The sequence below is a fragment of the Rana temporaria genome, chromosome 3, assembly GCF_905171775.1.
Source record: "Rana temporaria chromosome 3, aRanTem1.1, whole genome shotgun sequence".
Classification (NCBI taxonomy): domain Eukaryota; kingdom Metazoa; phylum Chordata; class Amphibia; order Anura; family Ranidae; genus Rana; species Rana temporaria.
In genome coordinates, this window is record NC_053491.1 from 398,473,595 (window position 1) to 398,494,553 (window position 20,959).

Genomic DNA, 20,959 nt, shown 5'->3' on the forward strand with positions numbered 1-20,959 from the left:
TGTATTTGATCCTCTATTAGACACTCAACCGATCTCATTGAGATCGGAGGGGAAATATCTCAGAATGGTTAAACATAAATTATACCAGATGCAAATGGTGGACGCCTGGAGAATCTTCCATCCAAAAGATAAGGACTTCACATATTTCTCAGGGGTCCATGGGTCTTATTCAAGAATAGACCATGTCCTCCTAGATCATCGGCTGCTTGAAGGACTGACAAGGATAGAAATAAAATCTATAACACTGTCAGATCATGCCCCAGTGGTACTATCCTTAGACGTAGGGGAGATCCCGGTTGGGTGTCCAGTGTGGAGATTAGACGAGTCCCTAATAAATAACACCAAGACAGCCGATGATCTAGGTAGGGATATGAGTACATTCTTCAAAGAAAATGATATAGAAAACATCGATCCAGCCACGCTCTGGGAAACACACAAGGCATATGTGAGAGGGCGGTTGATAGCAGAGAAAGTCAAGAGGAGGAAGATTAGACAGGTACGGAAACAAACATTATTAGAAGAAATCCAGGTCCTCGAATGGAAGCATAAAAAAATACAGGCAGAGCAGGTTCTAAGGGCCCTAACTAGCAAGAGAGAAGAGCTCCGGGACCTCCTGGAGCAGGAAACGAAATGGATCTTTAATAAGGTGAATAATAAATTCTATGCTCTAGGTAATAAACCAGGGAGTCTGCTAGCAAGGACCCTAAAACCAAGAAATACACTGAACTCTATTCTGAAAATAAAAGATAGAAATGGGGAAATGAGACACTCCACTAGTGAGATAACTAAAACATTTTGTGATTACTACCAAAACCTATATAATGTCAACAAGGGGCAAGGGGAAATAGAAATTCAGAATAGAAGGGAAAAAATTAAACAATACTTAGAAAAGGTGAAGACCCCAGGCCTAGCAGAGGAAGTAATAAGTGTTTTAGAGAAAGAAATAACAAAAGAAGAAATAAGTCAAGTGATTAGGAGCATCAAAATGGGGAAAAGTCCCGGCCCCGATGGGTTTACGTCACTATATTATAAAAGGTTTGGGGAGATACTAGTGCCTTTCTTTCAGAAGTACATGAACTCAATAGGGGGGGGCTTGGCAATACGTAAGGAATCTCTGAACGCTCACATAACTTTGATAGGGAAGGAAGATAAGGACCCCTCCTTGTGTGCCAGCTATAGGCCGATATCTTTAATAAATGTGGACATAAAAATTTATTCTAAAATTCTTGCCGAGAGAATTAGGCCGCTCTTGACAGGCCTGATAGATAACGATCAAGCAGGGTTTGTACCCGGGAGAGAAACGAGAGAAAACATTTTAAGAGTAATATTTCTGTTGCAAAAAGCTAAAAAGAACAAAGAACCAGTAGTATTCCTGTCTCTAGACGCCGAAAAGGCATTTGACAGGCTAGAATGGGAATTTATGCTTGCAAACTTATCCCATATAGGATTTGGTCCAAGTATGCTGAGGTGGATAGGGGCGCTGTATTCGGATCCCTCGGCTAGGGTGAGGGTGAATGGCACCCTTTCTGATAGCTTTTCACTTTGTAATGGAACCCGGCAAGGTTGCCCGCTTTCGCCTATCCTATTCGTCCTGTCATTGGAGCCTTTATTGGAAACAATACGGAAGAATCAGGACATAGAAGGGATAAAACTAGAGAGAAGAGAGCACAAGATATCCGCCTTTGCGGATGACATGATGCTATTTGTATCTAACCCTAGGGAGACACTGCCTAAAATAATGGCGGAATATGAACAGTATGGGGAGATCTCGAATCTCAAAATTAATAGAGACAAAACGGAGATACTAAGTATATCATTAAGTCCAAAGGATCGTAGGGAATTGGAGGGGCTCTATCCATTTAAATGGAAGCAAAGGAGGGTGAAATATTTAGGTATATACTTGTCCTGCAAGGAAAAGTGCTTCTATGAAGACAATTATATACTACTACTGAATAAGGTAAAATCAGACTTAAAAGGATATAGTATAGATAGAGTATCATGGTGGGGAAGGGTGAATACTATAAAAATGATGATTTTGCCTAAAATTCTTTATATTTTTCAAACACTCCCGATAAAAATCCCAGAAATATATTTTAAAATCCTGGACAGGATAATAGGAGGTTTCATATGGAGGGGGAAAAAGCCGCGTATAGCAGTGGAGACTCTGATTAGATCTAAAGAGGAAGGAGGAATACAGCTGCCAGACTTCAGAAGGTACTATGAGGCGGCAGTACTGAGGAGGATTACAGATTGGGCGCAGGGGGAGGGGGGAAGTAAAAAAAAGTGGGTAGAAGTCGAAGAAAGTTTAAGTAAGAAAGAGCTGGGAAATATAATATGGGTACCGAGGCAATATAGAGGACTACCCCTGGACACTCCAGTAATAACAAAAGAAACTTTTAGAATATGGGATAAGGTTTATAAGAAAAATAAATTGCCCTATAATAGTCCGCTGTTGCCGCTTACAGGTACGGATTTCTTTCCTCCTGGCAAGGAGGGGGGATTATTCCGGAAGTGGGCAACTTCAGACACCTCAAGATTAAAGGATATAATAAAAGGAAATGAAGTGTGCCCGGTGGGAGAACTTCAAGAGAAATACGGACAGTACCCAGGAGATAGGTGGAGACACAGACAAGTCCAACATTTTGTCGGCACTTTGTCGAAGCCCCTGCGAACTACGAATGAACTAAATCAATGGGAAAAACTTATGACCCAAGAGGAACCTGGGAAAAGGGGAATATCAAGTCTCTACAAGATGTTGACAACCAAGATAGAGGTAGGAAAATTGAAAATGATAGGAAGCTGGGAAATAGAACTTAATCAAACTATATCTAATAAAAAGAAGAGGCAGGTGCTAGAATATGTGCAGGCCACAACGATGGATGCAAAAGTAAAAGAAACCAACTATAAGTTACTTACTAAATGGTACTATGTACCAACTAAACTGCACAGAATTAACAGTGAGGCGTCCCCCCTATGCTGGAGGGAGTGTGGGATGGAGGGAACTCATGCCCACATATGGTGGCAATGCCCCCTCATCCAGGTATATTGGCGGGAGATACTAGGTCTGATTAAAAAAATCAGTGGATATGAGATAAGATATGACCCATGGGAATGTTTGTTCCACACTACAAGTATGTCCAGGAAAAAATACAGAGGCTCCTTGGTCCCGTTCCTACTGAACGGAGCCAAGGCACTAATACCTAGGAACTGGAGGGAAAAAAGAGTACCCTCGATAGGGGAATGGCTCCAAGAAATTGATAAAATGCAAGTGATGGAGGAGTTATGGTCCTTTCAGGTAGAGTCTGGGCCAAGATATGAAAGGACTTGGAAGGGATGGAGGGATTTTAGGGCTAGGGGGAGGGAGGGGGGTGGTGGGGGGGGAGAGAGTGGAGGGGAATAGAGAGACCGTTGGGGGGAACCATTATGGGGCCCCCTCCTTCCCTCGCGTCTCTTTTTTTTTTTTTCCTCTGCCCTCCTACCTTTGACACTTAGTGTAAATACATAATAAGGGAATCAACCCCTACACCCTTCACTATATTCTAGACGGACTTAGAGTCCTTCTTTTCTTTTTTGTGTTTTTTTTTCTGTTTTTTTTTTCTTTCCTTCTTCTTTTTACAACTCTTTCTAGCTCTTTGTATATTTAAGTAAATACACAATAAAGGGAATTAGCCCCTAGATTTTTCACGATATTTTAGAGGGACGTAGTGTCTCTCTTCTTTATATATTTTTTTATATTTTTTTTTTTTTTTTCCCTCTTTTTTTTTTCAACTTCTTTGTGGTTTTGTACACTTATGTAAATACACAATAAGGGGAATTACCCCGATACCTTTCACTATATTCTAGTAGGACATAGTGTCCTTTTCTTTTTTTTTTTTTTTTTTTTATTACAACTCCTGTCTGGTGTTGTACACTTATGTAAATACACAAAACTCACTACATTCTAGTAGGATGTAGTGTCTTTCTTTTTTGTTATTATACTTAAGTAAATACACAATTAGGGGAATTAACCCCTATATTTTTCACTGTATTTTAGAGAGACTTAGAGTTACTCTTTTTCCTTCTTTTTTTTTGCACACTCATGTAAATATATAATAAGGGGGTTAACCCCTATACCTCTCACTATATCCTAGTTGGATTCAGTGTGTTTTTTTTTTTTTTTTTTTTTTTTTTTTTTATTATTCAACTTCTTTGTGGTTCTGTACAATTATGTAAATACACAATAAGGGGAATTACCCCGATACTTTTCACTATATTCTAGTAGGACGTGGTGTCCCTTTTTTTTTTTTTTTTTCTCTCTCTCTCTTTCTCTTTCCATATCTCCCTCCTACCCTCTCTTTCTCTCGCTCTCGTATCTCTCTTTTTTATTTTTTTATATACGTCCTCCCCCCTCCACTTACTGTAGGTATAGGTAGTGGGGTCCTATCCCTGGGTATCTCCCTTGAAGAGTAGAAATGGAGGGATAGGCACTGGGGCGGAAGAATGGAGAAATCCAGGAGTAGTACATAATATCGGTAGAAGAAGATAGAGCCTTTAATATATTTTCAATTTTCATTGGAAAGGGTACATTAGGAGACCATATATGTTAGTCTGGATATTGATTTTATGTTGTATTAATTGTACTGTTTTGTATAAAAAAAATGAATAAAAGATTTTGGATAAAAAAGAAAAAAAAAAAAAAAAAAATCTCGGTTTAGGCTGATCTGTATTCTTCTACATATTTTTGGTTAACAAAAAAATCGCAATAAGCATATAGTGATTGGTTTGCGCAAAAGTTATAGCTCCTACAAAATAGGGGATAGATTCATGAAATATTTTTTTTATACTAGTGATGCCGGTTATCTGCAATATTTGTCAGGACTGCGATATTGCGGTGCACAGTTCGGACACCTTTGACACTATTTTGGGACCATTCACATTTATACAGCGAACAGTGCTATAAATATGGCACTGATTACTGTATAAATGTGACTGGCAGGGAAGGGTTTAACACTAGGGGTGATCAAGGGGTTAAATGTGTTCCCTAGGGAGTGATTCTAACTGTGGTGGGTCGGTGTCCCTATGTACAAGGGACACACCATCGGTCCCCTCACCCTGACAGGGCGTGGATCTTTGTGTTTACACACAGAGATTCACATCCCTGGCTCTGTAACTACCGATCGCGGGTACCTGGCGGACATCGCGGCCACCAGGCACACGCATCGGCACCTACGGGAACACAGAGCTTCACGTGCTGTCAGGGAGAGAGGAGACCGATCTGTGTCTCTTTACATAGGGACACAGTATCGGTCACCTCCCCCAGTCAGTCCCCCCCCCCCCCCCCCACACAGTAAGAACACAATGAGGGAATACATTTAACCCCTTCCTCACCCCCTAGTGTTAACCCCTTCACTGCCAGTCACATTTATACAGTAATTAGTGCATTTTTATAGCACTGATCGCTGTATAAATGTGAATGGTCCCAAAATTGTGTCAAAAGTGTCCGATACGTCCGCTGCAATATCGCAGGCCTGACAAAAAAATCGCAAATCGCAGCCATTACTTGTAAAAAAAAAAAAAAAATCATAAATCTATCCCCTATTTTGTAGGCGCTATAACTTTTGCGCAAACCAATCAATATACGCTTATTGCACTTATTAACAAAAATATGTAGAAGAATACGTATCGGCCTAAACCGAGGGAATTTTTTTTTTTTTTTTTTTTTTTTTTTTGATATTATTATAACAAAAAGTAAAAAATATTATGTTTTTTTTTTCAAAATGTTCTGTTTTTTTTATGTTTATAGCGCAAAAAATTTAAATCGCAGAGGTGATCAAATACCACCAAAAGAAGGCTCTATTTGTGGGAGAAAAATGATAAAAATGTAATTTGGGTACAGTGTTGTATGACCGCGCAATTTTCATTCAAAATGCGTCGGCGCTGAAAATTGGTCTGGGCACGAAGGGGGTTTAAGTGCCCAGTAATGAAGTGGTTAATCAAAGGGACTTTACAACCACTTTTAATAAAGCAGCTAAAGGTTGAACCTCTGTATTAACCAGGAGAGGAAAAAAGCTACTTTGAAGTTTTGGTTTTGTTCTTAATCTATGCTGAAATAGAATGATAGTACCATTGTGTTGCCTATACATTAGTGACATGAAATGTCCTTGCCCTTCAGTATTGGTGCAAATACAGCAACACCTATTTGATTCTAAAATGGCTGCCTTTAATAACTGGATGTGGTAAATGTTCTGAGAATTGCAAAAAGCTTCTGTCACTAGCACACACAGGATTCCAGCTCCCCCTGGCCCAGGATTCTAATTTTTTTTTTTTTTTTTTGACTTATAATTCATTTGCTAAGAAAATTCTATTCATTTTAATGCAGAGAAATCTACATATATTATATTCATCTTGGGTCCTTACGTCTGGATATCCATAGACCCAAACTGTTGGAGCATTTACTGATATACAGGTGCATCTCCAAAAAATATATCATCTGAGTTTATTTCAGTAATTTAATTCAAAAAGTGAAACTCATATATTCTATAGATTCATTACACACCGAGTGATATATTTCAAGCATTTCTTTCTTTTAATTTTGATGATTAAGTCTTACAGATAGTGAAAACCCAAGATTCAGTATCTCAGAAAATTAGAATATTGTGAAAAAGTTCAATATTGTAGACTCATGGTGTCACACTCTGATCAGCTTATTAACTCAAAACACCTATAAAGGTTTCATGAGCCTTTAAATTGTCTCTCAGTCTGGTTCAGTAGGTTACACAATCATGGGGAAGACCGCTGACTTGACAGTTGTCCAGAGACAGTCATTGACACCCTCCACAAGGAGGGTATGTCACAAAAGGTCATTGCTAAAGAAGCTGACTATTCGCAGAGTTCTATATCCAAGCATATTAATGGAAAATTGAGTGGAAGGAAAGTGTGTGGTAGGAATGGGGTCACAAGCAACAGGAATAACTGCAGCTTTGAGAGGATTCTGTCACATCGTCAGAAGTATCTTACCTGGGCTAAGGAGAAAAAAAGACTGGACTGTTGCTCAGTAGTCCATAGTCCTCCTATTGGATGAAAGTAAATTTTGCATTTCATACACAAATCAAGGTCCCAAAGTCTGGAGGAAGAGTGGAGAGGCACAGAATCCAAGTTGCATGAGGTCCTGGGTGAAGTTTCCACAGTCGGTAATGATTTGGGGAGCCATATCATCTGCTGATGTTGGTCCACTGTGTTTTATCAAGTCCAAAGTCAACGCATCCGTCTACCAGGAAATTCTGGAGCACTTTATGGTTCCCTCTGCTGACCAGCTTTTTGGAGATGCTGATTTAATTTCCCAGCAGGACTTGGCACATGCCCACACTGCCAAAAGTACCAATACCTGGTTTAATGATCATGGTATCACTGTGCTTGATTGACCAGCAAATTCGCCTGACCTAAACCCCATAGAGAATCTGTGGGGTATTGTCAAGAGGAAGATGAGACGCACCAGACCCAACAATGCAGACAAACTGAAGGCCACTATGAAAGCAACCTGGGCTTCCATAATACCTTGGCAGTGCCAAAGGCTGGTCACCTCCATGCAACGCTGCATTGATGCAGGAATTCATGCAAAAGGAGCCCCTACCAAGTATTGAATGCATACTATACTGTACATAAACATATGACTCTGTGTGTAATGAATCTATATAAAATATGAGTTTCACTTTTTGAAGGAATTTACTGAACTAAATGAACTTTTTGATGATAGTCTAATTTTTATTAGATACACCTATACCTGTATATCATGAGTATGGCACTTTGTGCACTGCAGGGCCATATTGTGAAGTGAGTATCTCTAACCTGAATGGTTTACTACTCCCTCTGTACAGTCAGAAGTTAAAATTAAACCTTTAAAGTTGTAAACCTCGGACAAGAAATATAAACTAATAATGTCCCTCTATAAGGTGTACTTGTCTCAGTCCACAACACTATGTGTGATTTCTATCAGCGGCCTCATTCCTCTATCTCAGGGGTCTCCAAACTTTCTAAACAAAGGGCCAGTTTACGGTCCTTCAGACTTTAGGGGGGCCAGACTAGGCCCATTGGGAGTAAAAAATGTCCAGGTGTCCAGTGGGAGTAAATAATACCATATCTTCGGTGACAGTACGAAGACTAGTGCCCCATCGTTGGTGTTAATGGAAAGAATTTATGGTGTTAGTTGGAGTTATAGTGCCCCATTGGTGTCGGCAACAAGAATTAGGCCCCATTTAAATTGGATGGAATAGTGCCCAGAGAGCCGCATTAAGGCAAGCAAAGGGCCACATCCGGCCCGAGGGTTGCAGTTTGGAGACCCCTGCTCTATCTGCATGAGTCCTTTCTGACAAGTTTTCCTGACACCAAGAGGAAAAAAAGGTGACAGAAGGGAGCGCCACCACTGTGATTGACAGCCTTAACTCTGTTGCTGTGTGAAGGGGGGTGTCCCTTTCCTCCCCTCCAATCGGCTCTAAGCTCTCCTTACTGGGCTCTGCAAAATGTTTTTTTTTTTTTTTAAATAACAATCTTGTCATACTTGCCTCCTATGTGCAAGGCTTTTGCACAGAGTGGCCCCCAATGCTCCTCTTTTGGGGTCCCTCAGCGGTGCTCCTGGCTCCTCCTCTTCTTGAGTGCCCCCATTGAGAGCTGCTTTTAATGGGGGCACGCATGTAGGATGATTGGTTTCACCTCTGTAAACTCTAACATATACCTCCTTTATTCAGAATATAGACACCCTAGAGCAGGAGTTGTGTTTCTGGCCTGAAAACAGAGGGGGAAAAAGCTTTAAAAAAATGAATGCAGCCACCACAACAAATGATTGGTAAACTGCAATATATAACTTTTTGGTTTGGGGTTTAATTTGCTTTAACTGTAATAACTTTTTTGGTGACAGGTCATATGACTAAATACCTTCGCATTGGTCACACAAACTAAGCTGAACAGGAAGAACAGGGTTCACACAGCAATGCAGATTTGCAATCTCGGCTTGAATGGCAATGATAGTCCCTTCAAAAACATTCAGTAATGTGTAGATATTTGGTCACACAGTAAAGCTTAAGTTCTGGCTGTTATAAAAATACAGCTCTGTATTAATTAAAACCCCATTAAATGCAGCAAGTGTTAGACCCTGAATTTATTTTTATATCAACCTCCTTTGATCGGATGTACAGCAGGCCAGCCAGTTGACAAGTCCCATATGAGATGAGCGATGGGACATTTTCAGGTTATAGGACTGTGTCTTAAATCAAGCTGTGCTGCTACAAAAAAAGGTCAAGGTTCTGGATATGCTGCCTGGCAGAGATGCCAGGATCACAAAACTGGCTACAGAGAATAACCTTTTTCTACAGGTAAAAAAAAATCCCACACATGTGGAATATATACTGTATGTAGCTTCTTGCCTGTAGTTAAGGTTTAAGGAAGCATTCCAACCACAGAGTTTCTGTTCCCAGACTCCCAGCTGTACATACTCTGTTGATTTTTTCGTTCACGCTGATGGTATGTATTGTTTTGTAGAAAGAGAGACTTTATTACACCAGAAATATAAGATATACTGCATGTAATGGTGATCCTTTAGACCAGGGGTCTCCATACTTTTCAAGCAAAGGGCCAGTTTTTGGTCTTTCAGACTTCAAGGGGGCCGGATTCTGACCAGTGGGGGTAGAAAATGCCCCAAGGGCCGAGCATCAGTGAGAATAAACATGACCCCAGTGCTGGTGGGCAGTAGGAGGAGGAATAGTGCTCCATCATTGCTATTAGTGGAAGAAATGGTGCCCCATTGTTGGTGTCATTATGAGGAATAGAGCCTGATATCCTTGGGAGCAATACTGCCCCAAGGGCCGGATGAAGGCTAGCAAAGGGCCACATCCGGCCCTCGGGCCGCAGTTTGGAACCCCTGCTTTAGACAGTAGGGATTGTAACTGAAAAAAATGCAAACACTGGCAGGAAGTAAATCGTGTACAATGCAAATTACAACTGGAATACTACTGATCATATGGCACATTCTCGTTTTATGTGCTTCCCAAAAACATGGGACATGTATTTTGTGAACAACTAATCTATTTGTTGTTATTCATCACGTAAATTCTTTGTTGACCAATTCTTCACATCATATCAGTAATGCCACTAGTGATGCACATAGAGCTGCGCGATTAATCGTCAAGAATCGTTATCGCAATTTTTTTCCCCGTTGTGATTTTGACAAAGTATTTCCCGATCATTTGTATGCAGAGAATTCTCTCTGCTCTCCGAGTCAAAAGTCTGAGCAGTCTGCCAAGTTTTACAAATTTTTTTTTACCCGTGGAACATTAAGTCTAAACATTGTATCAACTTGTCTTTTACATCAAAGGAATAGACTTCTGTATGTGAATTAGGAAAGTTTAACCACTTAAACACTAAGGCCCAGATTCACAGAGAGCAAGGCGCACATTACGCCGCCATAGAGCAAACACTGTACGCTACGCCAACGTAGCGCGGAGAGGCAAGCATTGCATTCAGCAAGCCATTTCTCCCAACGCTGCACCAGCGTGGCGTGGGTTTCAAAGGCGCACGCCGGCGTAGGTGTAAGTGGGCGTGAACCCATGCAAATGATGGGCCGAGCGCCAGACAGGTACATATCACGAACTGCGCATGCGCCGTGACGTGGACGCATGCACAGCACCCCCCTGCGCCTGCTCACAACCACGCCGGCACAACTGCCTAAGCTACGCCGGATCACTTTGTACGCCGTGAACATAACGTACGCCCAGCCAGACACGCGTCTAACGCACAATACGCCGGCTTGTGTTCCCTGGTGCAGACCTGTGCATGTCTGTTGCCGGGTTGCACCTCATTTATGGGGAATAACTTTACGTCGGAAGTACAACTTACGCGCATCTCGCGTAGCATGCGCCAGGCACACGCACGCACATTCGTGAATCAGCGTATTTCCCTCATTTGCATGTTTGAATGGCTAATCAATGGGAGCAGCACCATGCGCCCAGCCCATATGTGCGCCCACCCTACGCCGGCGTGTGCAAGCTACGTCGGCGGGGTGTAGCCTGTTTTTAGGGGGCATGTTGGTTTGTGGGTCTGCCGCACACATACGCCGTCGCACATTTGCACTTACGTCGGCGTAACGTATTATACGTCGGCGTAAGTGCTTTGTGAATCTGGGCCTAAACCTTTTTCTGACATTTATTTCAAGTTAAAATCATTATTTATTTATTTTTGCTAGAAAATTAATTAGAACATTATATATTTTTTAGTAGAGACCCTGTGGTGGTTTTTATGTCACACTGTATTTGTGGTCTTTCAAATGCAATTTTTTGGAAACAAACTAACCAGTAAAGTTGGCCCAAATTATTATTTTTTTTATAATGTCAAAAATTTTACGCCACGGGAATCGTGATCTTTATTCTAAGCAAAAAAATTGTGGTTCTCATTTTGGCCAGAATTGTGCAGCTCTAGATGCACATCAGTTAACGGTGATCTTACAGTTCTGACTTATTATCAGACAAATACGATATGTAGTCTTCCAAATATTCTGGTACGCATGAGAGTGGGACCGGTAACCACTACTCAAAATTGGTCAGAGTTTTCTTGTTACCATACACCTTTTTCTCGGTTGTCCTAGTATCGTCTGAGCTTGTAGTGGTGCCAGTGTAAAAAACCTTCTTGTTGGGCACAACAGAATTTGAACTTGTGTGTGTAATATGTAGACTAGTGTTGTACAGGTGATTGTGTATGTGTGCGATATATTGGAAGTACATAGATGTCATCTTCTTACTCTTCTTTTCACTTTGTGTGTACCTTGCGTGTTATACATTGCTTTTACATTACTTTCTATAATGACATACCACAGTGCTTATCTCCTTCCAAGTAGTTAAACCTCATGATGGGAAGGCATAAACGCATCTAAACCACACATGTGGTATTAAAGTGTGCAAATATGTGATCCTAATACTGTGATCTTAATGGGTCAGAAACTATACTGACTGGTGACAATCGGATGGTGCTAGAGCACACAAGCCGCTTATTACGTATTTGTAGCTAACCCTACTTTACCACTTTTGTTTGTAACTTTATATAAAATCTATTCAGAATCGATTTGCTGGCCCTGCACTTTAGTTAAATAAAATAAATATAACCCGTTCCCAAAAGAGCAGTCCTTTTTTGTAGTGGATGCTGGGTGATTAAATCACATGCTGGCTCTGTAGATTTCTTGGAGGCTCCATAGGCAATATTTCCTCATTGGATCTCCTAGCAGTGCTACCCTCTACTGCAAAGTCTATCCAGTTGCATTCTATATAAGTAGAAAATGCAACAGGTAAAGGAAGATCCCCTGTTTATGACCATGTTAGGTAGAAAAGCCTGGAACATTTTTCCAGTGATTTTGGTTTCTGGATTCCCTGCGAAAAAATGAGGCCTGTAGGCGATTCCAATCTCTTTCCCCAAATTGAAATGACTGTTTTGGACTGGCGTGTTTTCTGTCTGGATGTCCTTTTTAGCTCATGACCCTTGTTTATATGCAGAGCAAGATCTGCCACTAATAAATGCGTCAGTACTTGGTTTGCCCCTTTTAGCATGTTTGTGTTGTCCACAGTACTCATACACCCTGTGTGTCCCCATAGTCCTCTCCCTTGCTTGGCTTTTTGTATAAATTTGCTAACTGGCTTCTCTCTTTCGCTGTCTGAGCTTCCCGCTTCTTTCTTTCTCCTTCGCACGCTGCAGACGATACTAACCTCCTAACGGGCTTTGATATCCCGGATGATACAGAAAAAACTGCTGATGATGAGTTTGATCCTATTCCTGTACTGGTATCCAAAAATTCCCAAGGTAAGAAACGGGAAGACAATAGTGGGTATAAAAGGACAATCTTCAAGGTATAAAATAAATCATTGCTTCTAGCCTTACAAGGATTTGGCTTTTTCTGGCATCTCAGGGGTTAAACTGTGCTTTAGCAGGCCAGTTCTTCTGCACCTCTTTGTGCAGTTGTCTAGTCCTCAATACCTGTTGCCTGCTGATTTTCTGTAGGTTAACCTAATGTTCTACCATTAGTTTCTCATGAGCTTATGGCATCACTTCCCTCTGTCATACTAGAATGTTGGGCATGGTCAGCTCAATGTTTAGTTTTTTGGTAGAGTGGGGAAAAAATTAGTTTTAAAATCAGATTATAAATGCTGTCTTAATCCCCACAGACAAGATGTATCCTGTCTGTGGGGATATAGACAGCTGTAGATGTTTTTTTCTGACTTCTGTCAACTGCATAGGAAGTGAGGGGAAAAAAAATCTGTGTTCTAAACTAGGAGTAGGCAACCTTGGCACTCAAGCTGTGCTTGAAGCTACAGAATTCATCATGTATCTGCCTTAAGAGTCGTGTCCAGGGCTGTTGGAGCCTTGCATTGCCTTATGGGACTTGTAGTTTCACAACAACTGGAATGCCAATGTTGCCTACCCCTGTTCTAAACCTTCCCCACTCTACAGGAAAATGTTTTATTACTGTCTCTGTCCACATTGGTTTAATTCCCCTTACTTCCTGTTCTAAAACCCCTTAAATAGACTAAATTAACATTTGGCTGAAATTGGGCTTTAAAGTAGAGCTATGGGCAAAACTTTATTTTGTTCACTTTGGATAGAGTAAGGGAGGGTTATAACACCTGTTGATTCTTTTTTTTTTTTTTTTCTTTTTTTTTGCCATCTGTGTCCCTCTGGGGAGATTTCCCATCGCTTCCTGGTACATAGCCAGAACAGTTAATGACAGGAAATCCATGCAAATTAAAGAAACTTTTCTGAAAACTCCAAAATGTGTGTTTTATTTTACTGTCACTTTCAATGATAATGGTAGACAGGACACATAGGATGAATCCCTCCCATGAGGGCACAGACAGCAATAAAAATGAACGTGTTCCAGTCCATCTCTACTCTGTCCAAAACTAAAGAAAAATTCTTGCCTTTAGCGTTATACTTTCATTTAAACTGACAATCGTGCCCCTATGATGTGATGTTTAAAGCCCCAAACCAGATATTTCTTGAGGACTTTCAGTTCATGCCTGGAAATGATCTTATGCCCAGGAAGGGACATTTTTTTTTTTTTAATGACTAGATCGCACAAGGGTGTCATGTCACCTTATTTAAAGGGAAGAGTTGGTTCACCTTAGGCTGAGTATAGTTTAACTCCTGCATGCCAGATTGCATAACTATGCATGATTTATAAGCATTGAAATTAAAGGTTGAGTACAGCTAAAACTGATATTTGTGTACAAAGTAGATGCTCATGTTTTACAGCATGCACCAGTTGCTTGTCTCCTTCTGGGTCTCCGGTAGCAAGATTTCTTACCTTCCTATCTAATTTGAGCCAACCAAGTTAGGCAATTTCCTCAACTCACGACTCCGTTATGTCATATAAGGAAGTCTGTAATGGCTGGAAATTTGGATTGTGACTAAATTTCTATTAGCTGGAGCCAAAAGAAATATTGATAACCATAGAACGTAAACAGTGTGGATAATGTGCGGGTAAATTCTGGGCTACTAGTATTAATGCTCTCAAGTTACCTCCACGCAAAATAAATCATTCTTGGCATTTGAAGCTCATTTTCCTGATCTGCAAAAAAATGATTTGATCTGTTCATCTCTAAAAGGAAGGTACATCCTAATACTGGAGCCCCAGCTTAAACAGTAGCAACTGATGTGTGTTGTAGTGAATCGGCATATGCCAATAGTTGATTTGACCGAACTTGGCCTTTAAATACAATGGCAAATGGTTACACATTGCTTCTCTCACAGATCCCATGCTTCCTGCCTTTTGCACCTTCTGCTCTGTCTCTGTTTTCAACAACATACTGAATTGCTGTCTTTCCCCCACTTTTCAGGTCCTCACTCTAATAACAGCAGTGGGAACTCAGAGTCCAGCCTACCAAACATGTCCAGGTCTCTACTACTGGTGGATCAACTCATAGACTTGTAAAGTGCACACATTCTAGCAAAATCCTCCCCCCCCATCCCCCATCCCGACAGAGGAGTAACCCTACAGATATATATAAATAATATAGATAGATAGAGATATATGTACATCTCTTTATTTTTATTTTCAACATTCTGTGAACATCAGTGTAGTATGGATCTACTAAGGAGCCTCTGGCTGACTCTGAACACATATCCTTGGCGCCTTTCTCATCTTGTACAAACTGCTTTCATCTAAATGAATAGAAAGACTTGTGTTGTGAAAGGACTGTGTAGAGTAAGAGACTGTGTGACTGGTGGGGAGATAAAGGAACCTCAAAGTGCTTACAGTGTGGAAGAAATGGTCTGTGTCCATGTTTCTATTGCTGTGCCCGAAAGTCTCAGTAGATAACAGGTGAATTTCCCAGTCTCAGCAGAGGTACAGTCTTCATGATGTCAAGATTGTTGGCCACAAACCTTTTAAAGGGACTCTTGCTTCATATTTTTTGTTTTTTGTTTTTTTACTTTTATTTGTTGACCAAATGTATTAACAAGTTTTTCCCAGAATAGCTCTAGTCTTCATATTGGGTAAACCAGTTTCTATAGCTCATTGTAATAGCCCTTGCTTCTTTACCTATTTGTTTCAACCATTTTTATTTATTTGTTAGATCTTTTGAGATACTATGTTGTGTAACTTTCTCTATTACATATCTGATAAAATGTGTTGGAGGAGAAGAGGCTCGAGTCATCTGTGGGGTCAAACAAGGTGATGCCCTCTTTTTAGACCCTATGAAAAGCTACTCCACCTACTCCAGACCTGCAGACTGTGTGTTAAAGCAGAACTAAACCCATTGATTTAACAGTTTTTAAAAAAAACAGTTACAGTACATTCTTGGCACGTGCTAGGAATGCAATGGTCACATTGGTTGTGCTCTCAACCAAACTGTTAGACCATCAAATGGTTGGTGTCATAACTGATCACATGTGTAGCATTAGGACAGTTGAAGATCAAACGGAAGCCAAGATGGCAGCTTCCTTGGCTAAAAAAGCAATAGGAGGGTTTAGTTCCGCTTTAACTATAAAATTGATAGTGTTGTAGCACAACAAAAACTGAAATTTGCAACAGATAATCATGTACATGTCTGTAATGTGTGTATAAATCTGACGTAACTCTGACAGAAGTGTCGAAAGCATCTCTCCTGTGAATTGGCAGAATTTTACATGCAGAGAAGCTATTTTCGAAGGTTGGCAGAGTAATGAATAATGTATCAAATATCAGAGGATCTTTGACAGATTTTGCCACATGATTGTCCCAAAGTTGCAACACGGTTACATATGCAACACAGTCAACAATTTACTCCAACATGGAAGAGGTCTTATTAACTTCCACTTTCCTCATCACCAATATCATGGTATTTCTTTGAATTTGTCCCAAAAATTGTGCTATACAGTAAAAGTGTTACAAAAAACTACTTGAATTTGTTGCATGCTTTGGTACAATCCTTGAAACGTTTCAGTCTTTCCATGAATTTGGTGAAAAGCTTCTGACTGCATATACCCCACAAATGCCTTTTTAAATCACTCCCAATAGGTGTCCACTGTGAGTGGAGAGGTTTCTGGAGTCATCCAGTGGGGTCAAGTAATGCAAGGCCCTCATTCCTGCCAATTACTGACAAGATGATTTCTAGTTGTTTGACATTGTTGTAGGTATGAGGTTATAAAAAGCTACTCCACCAACTCAAGATCTGCGGGTTGTGTTAATTACTGTAATGTTACACTTGTTTACAGTGTTATATGCCCTTACCTAATTTACCCCCAGTCCTTTTCTAGTCCAATTCTCAGGGAAATCCCCATAGATGTTTGTGAGCCCAACAAGTAGCTATAGGTACGGACCTGTGGATTTTAACATTTGTGAATTTTCAATATTCCTGAGTAAATATAACCTAAAATGCAATCTGTTTTCACAGATAATCAAAAACCAATTCGATAAAGGGGGTAAGGATGAGCTCCGGCGTGTTCGCACAGTACGAGTGCAGAGCATGCCAGGAAGTCTGCACGGCGCTGCGCTAATCACAGGCAGGGAGACATTGTCCCGATGCTCGGCTGCAGAGATCGGGAAATGTCTCCCTGCCTGTGATTTAATGCAGCGCTGTGCAGACTTCCTGGTGGGCTCTGCACGTGTACTGTGCGAACACACCGGAGCTCATCCTTAAAAGGGGGCAATGACCTAATGCTTGTTCATTTACTGTATTTATTTAGGAAAATTACCCAGTTACTTGTACATATTTCCTTGTAGCAAAAGTATGTGAACCTGCTTTCAGAAGACAGTAGCGTGGCGTTCCTTCACTGTGGTGATTTAGACATTGTAGCTACAGTATGTGATTCACATGACCCAAGTTGGAATTTTGTTAGTGCAGTGTTGCTTTTTAATACATGAGTAATTACATGGTGTTCTCAATACACTTTGGATGATGGGTTTTAATTAGCCTTGCTCATGATGTGATCTTTGTTGGTCCACCACTCCTGGAGAATTAATTGCTACTTGTACGCAATCTGCCGAAAGCTGCATATACACAGACTTCCCCGCTGTCAGAATACAATACCATGGCGGTAGGGATTTCCACATCTACCTCAAATGTGAGGATGTGGGAACCGGATCCCTTTTTTTTTCTTTTTTTCTTTTCATTCACACCACTGGTTGAATGAAAAAAATAGGGAGTTCATACTCTTTGGATATAGTTTGCTATTTTTTCAGACTTTTGAACATCAATAACTTAAATTTTTTTATTATTTTTTTTAGAGCCATGAAATATGTCCTTAAATCGGTGCTGTTGGGCCACTTTCACACTGCCGGACCGTTTAGGTCTGCCGAAAAAACTGACAGGCGAACCTGAACGGCCACTCCATGCTTCTCTATGGAGCGTCGGATGTCAGTGGTGGCATGTCTGCTGACATCTGATCCGATCCGCTAAAATCAGACAGATGGCGATACATCGCCATCCCTCTATGGCGGATCGGGTGAGATCTGATGAAAATGGACAGCATCTGCTGTCTGTTTTCGTCTGATCTCTCCATAGGAGACAGCGGCGCTCGACAAGCGCTTCCCCGCTCAATGAGCAGAAAAGGACCTGTCATCCGCCTTCTCAGCGGAGATCAACGGAGAGATCTCCCACTGAGCTGGTGGACCGCTACAAGCTGCAATCCGCCCCTAGTGGAAGGGGACTTTAAAATCTGACTTTTTCTACTCTGTAAATAAGGCAGGCCCTCCCACACTCACACCTGATTGTCATCCTATTTATTGAATTTCATAACTCTAATTTCCCTAAATGAACTAAGATTCCTGGAGGTTCACATAACTTTTGGCAAATTTGTAACTTTGGATCGTTTTCCTTAATAAATAAAAGAGCGAGTATAATGCTTTTGTTTCTTTGGTTTCTTCTCTAGTTTTAAGACTTGCAATAAAAAAGAAATCACATTTGAGGCCATAATTACACAAAAATATTGATCATTCAGAAGGGTTCACAAACTCCAAAGCAATATTGTGTGGATAGTGTATACATTTGGTGAATGTATACAACACGATTGCATTCATCTATGTCCAATTGACAGATCGGGTGTAATTGAAGTAAGTTTGTAAAGGTTTTAAATATGGAGAAATGGAATAAGAAAAGAAGCTTCAACATCCTCTAAATTTTACCCCAAAAAACTCTTTCATGGGGAAAAATGGAAGCTGCCATTAATGTTGTTTTTTTCTGAAAATGCTAGCTGCCTTTGTCAAGCTGGCCATCTGAATTTGTTGATGTCCCTGACCTGGAGCAAACACGCAAAAGAGTTTTCTGGCTCTGAAGACCTGTTGTAGGTCATTGACAAAGCCATTGAAGCCAAAGTGCCAAAATAACCTTTTCAGAAGGAAGTCAGCAGTGGCCATTTCCAATATATTTCCAATTGCAGGTTTGCTTTAAACCTGCAACATAGTCAGATTTCCTTAGATATTGTAGAGCAGCAACATTTACCAAAAGCTTTGCAGGGCAAAAGCCTACCTAAATAATCCATTCAATGAATATGCACTCCCATGGGTCCTCAAACCACAGAGTTGTTGGTCAGTTTTATTTGGCTAACAGAATCTGATCAAAAGCCATGTGTGGCTTTAATCTGTTCAGATATTTTTGTAGAATTTGGTTGACATTAAGTGAATATTTTTTGCGTTTTTAGTTTCCCTTTAAATCATTGTTTGTTGTGGTCATAAAAAAATAAAATTACAACCTGTAGATTTAGTTTTAATGAATCATCGATGGACTCGATGGAAGTTGGCATGTTGATTGATGACAGTAGAGGAAATAGGAAATTTAAAAAGGGATGGGTTCTGGGTCCTATTTTTAAAGCTCTCAGGAAATGGAAGTAGAAATAAGTCAACAACGACTGGAGCTTTTTAGTGCCGATTGAAAAATAAACCCGATTGGCTGCTCTTGGGGACACTTACATTTCCCCTTAGCGTCTTGGGTTGTTTTTTTTGTTTTTTTAAAGAAATCTGCCCTGTAGTGTAGAAACTTTGAACGGGATAAACTATATCTATTTGTAAGCTGTGTATCTTGGGAAGCATTAGGTTGAAGGTTTATTCGTTATGTTGTGTCTTGGACTGTATCTGCCTAGTGATAACTGGGTTCTAAACTGTGTGAAATATATGCAAAGTTCAATACAGGGGACCTTTTTCAAAGAATGAAAACAGAAGGTTTCTGCAAAGTTAATGGATCAGCACCCTGTGCCATAACTGATCAGCTTGTTCAGACACAAGAAATGGGAAAACAAGTTACAGCTCAGCTGTAACTCAGTTGAGGGAGCCACCTTGGTGGCCTTGATGAACATGATTTAAGAAAAGTAACAATTCTTGAAAGTAACTTGCTAGGAAAGACATTTGGGAACCAACATTCATAAACCACTGGAGCTTTACTGCACAATAATATGTACAGCCCATTGGGAAAGGGGAACATTTTGAGGGCTATAAAGCATAAATCGTGGCGTATCAAGTCATCCTACTTTTGTAAGGTGTCCGCATACAAATTTGCTTTCGTCTGTCTCAAAAATGCTAGTTGCTTAAAAGACAATATATTGCCATTAAAAACGCAGCAGGCCACAGCCAGAAAGTCGAGTCTGATTGCACACAGATTAAATTTGACCAAATAGATGGGCACCATAGGCAGGCCAAACAAATGCCAATATTTTTAAGTTTTGGTAGTTACTGTAAGTTTTAGCACAGACTGGCCTCTTTATTGTTCATTAACTCTGCCAGTAAGATATCAGCTACTCCCACATAACACAGCCAGTACAGGTTGTTTCACATTTGCTGCTGAATTTGAAATGTATTACTTTGTGGAGGATGCTTCAGGAGGTTTGAGACATCTTCATTTATGGTTCATACGAGCTGAATTTGTGGAGCAGAGCCAGTTGCTTTAATTAGAAGAAACCAATGTGTTCTTCAACCCTCTAGTGTTCAACCATTACTATTGGTATATACACTGATCAGCAATCACATTTATGACCACCCACTTTAATATTGAGTAACCAATGGTTTTGTAACCAAAACAGCCCTGACCAATTGAGGCATGGATGCCAAAGTAACAACCACACGAATGGCAGGGCCCAAGGTTTCTCAGCAGAACATTGACCAATGCATCATATTGCCTCTGCCAGCTTGCCTTCTTCCCATACTGCATTCTAGTTCCATCTCCTCCCCAGGTAAGCAACACACATGCACCCCGCCTTCCACATGATGTAAAAGAAAACGTCATTTATCAGACCTGGCCACCTTCTTCCATTGCTCTTCGATGCAGTTCTGGTGCTCATGTGTCCATTAGCGCTTTTGACTGTGGACATTTGTCAGCATGGACAGCTATGCAGTCCCATATGCAACAAACTGTAATGCACTGTGTGTTCTGACCCCTTTCTATTGGAACTAGTATCTTTTAGCAGTTTGATCTACAGTAGCTCTTCTATAGGATTAGGCTACACGGGCCAGTCTTCGCTCCTCACATGCACCTTGGCTTGGCTG

General features: G+C 40.6%; 1 protein-coding gene across 12 annotated transcripts in view; it reads left to right on the forward strand.

Moving 5' to 3' along the window:
* The window catches only part of AAK1 (AP2 associated kinase 1), a 182,138-nt gene that overhangs the window by 146,769 nt on the left and 14,410 nt on the right, over window positions 1–20,959 (forward strand). For 5 of the 12 annotated variants that reach the window (XM_040345893.1, XM_040345894.1, XM_040345896.1 and 2 more), the window contains 2 exons: window positions 12,706–12,810; window positions 14,844–15,645. The exons of the other annotated variants lie outside the window; for them this stretch is intronic. In XM_040345893.1, coding sequence (XP_040201827.1) covers window positions 12,706–12,810; window positions 14,844–14,938 — 200 coding nt within the window. In that variant the 3' untranslated portion in view covers window positions 14,939–15,645. Of the gene's footprint in view, window positions 1–12,705; window positions 12,811–14,843; window positions 15,646–20,959 lie in introns of those variants that run through there. 12 annotated transcript variants of the gene reach the window in all.